The 3362-nt window shown below is 37.7% G+C and overlaps 1 protein-coding gene across 1 annotated transcript; it reads right to left on the bottom strand.

Annotated features, from left to right (window-relative positions):
- Positions 1-229: 229 nt before the first annotated feature.
- Positions 230-2600, bottom strand: LOC127873787 (uncharacterized). The gene is made up of 2 exons (XM_052417779.1): positions 2066-2600; positions 230-612 (listed from the first exon to the last, which is right to left on the bottom strand). The coding sequence occupies exons 1-2, from the start codon at positions 2237-2239 to the stop codon at positions 298-300; spliced, it is 489 nt and encodes a 162-aa protein (XP_052273739.1). The 5' UTR covers positions 2240-2600; the 3' UTR covers positions 230-297.
- Between the last annotated feature and the right edge of the window lie 762 nt (positions 2601-3362).

The raw sequence follows: 3362 nt of genomic DNA on the forward strand, positions 1-3362 counted from the left end.
AATGGCATCCGTCAACCATAACCTTGATGCCGTCATGCAAAAGAGGCATTCGGTGACAAATGCAAACCATGATCTCATGTTATAACATAAATCTGATATCAAATATAAAATGAAATAGGTGACTTAAAGGTATCCGTGAATGAATTACCAATCAAGTAAAATGAGATCGTGTAAACAATTAAAAGTATGCATTTGTGCACATAAATGGGCGATGTTAAGCAAAAAAGTAAAATTCCATGAATTTTATTTTGAGATTGTTTTCCTCGGATGATTGTAAGCGATATGATATGACTCTTCCTATGCATTTATCTTACACACTATACACATCAATACGACAGCAGGTATGCACGCCACGAGAAACAGCGTAACTATAGTTATCAATTCCATCTGCCGTTTGACACTAAGTTTAGTCAACTTTCTCTGTTTCCATTCGTCATTAAGTGCCATACAGTCTTCGTACATGAACATAAGCATGTTCCAGCGCTCCTGTAACGCTTCTATGGCGTTAGTGACGGCGCGTTCCTGAAACACGCGTTGACGTATAGCCTCGTAAGTGTCCTCGTCGTGACCGTACTTCAGATCCGTTCGGTCAAACCGCTTACTCGGACGGCGCTGGAAATGATAATAAAACACTTAAATTAATTTAATTAAGCATCGAATTTATAGCATTAACATATCTACACGCATCTTGCCTTTCGTCTTTCGGAAATATTGGCACAGATGAATATGTGCTGCATTTTCGTAAGACAAACCTGGGCAACATCAAACATGCATAAATTAAGTACGCTAGTTGAACCTTTGAAAATGCATTTTTTTATCTTGCTCATTAGACGCCACATTGCTGTGTAGAGTCAATAATTGAATACAAACATATGTATACTTTATTGGTTCTAACTTTCTGCTAAAATCGTTCAGAATAATATCGACTTTGATTATAACTCCTGTTCTTTGGCGAACTCGCTCAAAATGTATCAATCACAATTCTGTCGACAGCGGATGACATGTGTGGAGATTGCTGTCGGCAATGGCTGGAGGCACCGAAAATATATGTATCCGGAAATAAAAATATATAATCTACGTCTTGATGTACAAAAATCCAGACTCTTGATAATGCTTAAATATGTGCTTTTCGCCATAAAAACTTGTTACGGTGTATACATTTACTACATGTATACATTGAGTATAAACTCACTTTCTGTACGCGTTTCATAAACGTACGAGGCTATTAACTGGGGATCATTATTGTAATTTTGTGGTCGCCAATTGGTAAATCTAAATGAGTTTTGATATCCAAGGAAAGCATAATATAAGAGTTCATTATTATAGTATTTTAATTTCCGGCTGCAGACCGGCCATTTGATAAGTGAATGAAATTGGTCAAAAGAGAGAAATATAATACACATGAATACATGTACCGGTAATCAATATTCTGTAAGAGGAGAATCGTTCTTCTGTGTTCATGAACTAGCACACCATGCGAGTGTTGCTATGTACTGCTTCATTCTTTAATTTTGGGAAAAAACTCTAAGAGGCAGCTGCAAAGTAAGAAATACCGCTAGTCTGTGACTCGATTAGCAAAGCAATTATCCGGAAAAAATGCTATAAGTTGCAGGGTTTATGAGATCCGGCATAAATAGGCACGAGTTCCAGCACCTGTTTTCTACAAGCCAAATACCATCAAATTATACCTGCGGCGAACCTCATACAGTTTCTGTACAAGCTAAGACAGTTGTGCCTGAATTAATGAAACCGGTATTAAGACTATAAAGAAACAACTATGAGTGTGCCGTCTGACTGTGCAAATAACGAACCAGTGGCCGTACATTGTTTATATTGCTGAGAAATAAAGTATATTTTTATAATCTTACAAAAGCTTATGCATGCTCACATCATGTATAGCATATTGTAAATTTTAACATGTGTGTTTTAAAAGTAAACAAGTTAACTGTTCACGTGTCGATAGTCTCTTGAAATATCGTAACCTGTTTTGGCTTTATTGACTTTACGCAGCAGATTGGATAGAATTTATAATGAGCATTATTATAAAGTAACAGTAAATACACACCCGGATCGAGCGACGTTCAAAGGATCCCTTGAATTTCGACAGCCGGGTGTCATCCGTTGGTTCCACGCCGTCCACCGACATCGACCTGGCGACCAGCGGTGGATCTGACGTCCTACGCATGACGTCAGCGGCACTGAACGTTGTTGATCGCTTCACGCTTCGAGATGTCTCCATTTTATGTCTTTTCCACACAAACACAAGAAAAAATAGTTGATTTTTTTTCAAATGAGTTGCTGCTCTGAAATTGCATCGCAACAAGTATTAGACACAACCACTTGATCATGTTTCCGTCACCATAATCCACGTAACGTCATTTCAAACTCTAATCGTTGTTCGCGTGGAGTACATCTGTATTGTTAATGAGCACAAACCAGTAATTTGCTAGATACGATTGACATGCCCCAAACTCAGAAACACGGAAATCTGTAATTTAGATAATTGACAACCTGCGATCAGTTTAGGCGAACCGCGATTGTACAGATTCTATCAATACAATCCAATCTGTACATGACTGCGTAAAAGCAGCTGAGCTTTCAAGAACAGTTGTAAAGAACACTTTTTTTCCACGAGTTAATAACATGAATACAAGCAGACATAGCCTACAGGTAAATTCAATCCTGTGTTACGATGCAAGAATGAGACCACAGTTTACGGTGTTGTACATCTCTAGCTATAACAACAAATCCACGAACAGCAGAAGCACTACTAAATAAACATCAACTCTAGTACATCTTGATATTATAGATGAAGTCTGTCTTTCGCCCCGTTTCATCAATCAGCTATCTGTTTTTATTTTATAGCAAGCCACAAACTGCAACTGTATCTATAAAAGCATCACAACAAAATACGCAAAATAATTTGCATACAATGTACATGTATTTTTATATAGTCTTGCTAAACGGTCAAAGACGTCTACGTCTCTGTATAAGTATATACTTTCGTAGAATGCTGTTTCTATAAATTCCTTTTTATATATTGTAATATGCGTCGTGTCTACATCTTGTAATTGAACGAACCGTAACATGATAATTCCACAGTTAAGCACAATGTTTAGTTCGTGTTAGTACAGCTTTATAAACCTTGTTATATAGGTCGGAGAGTTCGCTATAACCTACAGCAGCCCAGTCCCTAGTGTAATCTGTAGGGAAAATGTGGCACATAAACCTTGCTATATAGGTCGGAGAGTTCGCTATAAACTACAGCAGCCCAGTCCCTAGTGTAATCTGTAGGGAAAATGTGCCACCGGGAACACGAGTACAGTTAAAAACAAGGGTACGTACAGGTATATTCTAACATA

This window comes from Dreissena polymorpha, chromosome 3 (assembly GCF_020536995.1).
Source record: "Dreissena polymorpha isolate Duluth1 chromosome 3, UMN_Dpol_1.0, whole genome shotgun sequence".
In the NCBI taxonomy this organism is placed as follows: Eukaryota; Metazoa; Mollusca; class Bivalvia; order Myida; family Dreissenidae; genus Dreissena; species Dreissena polymorpha.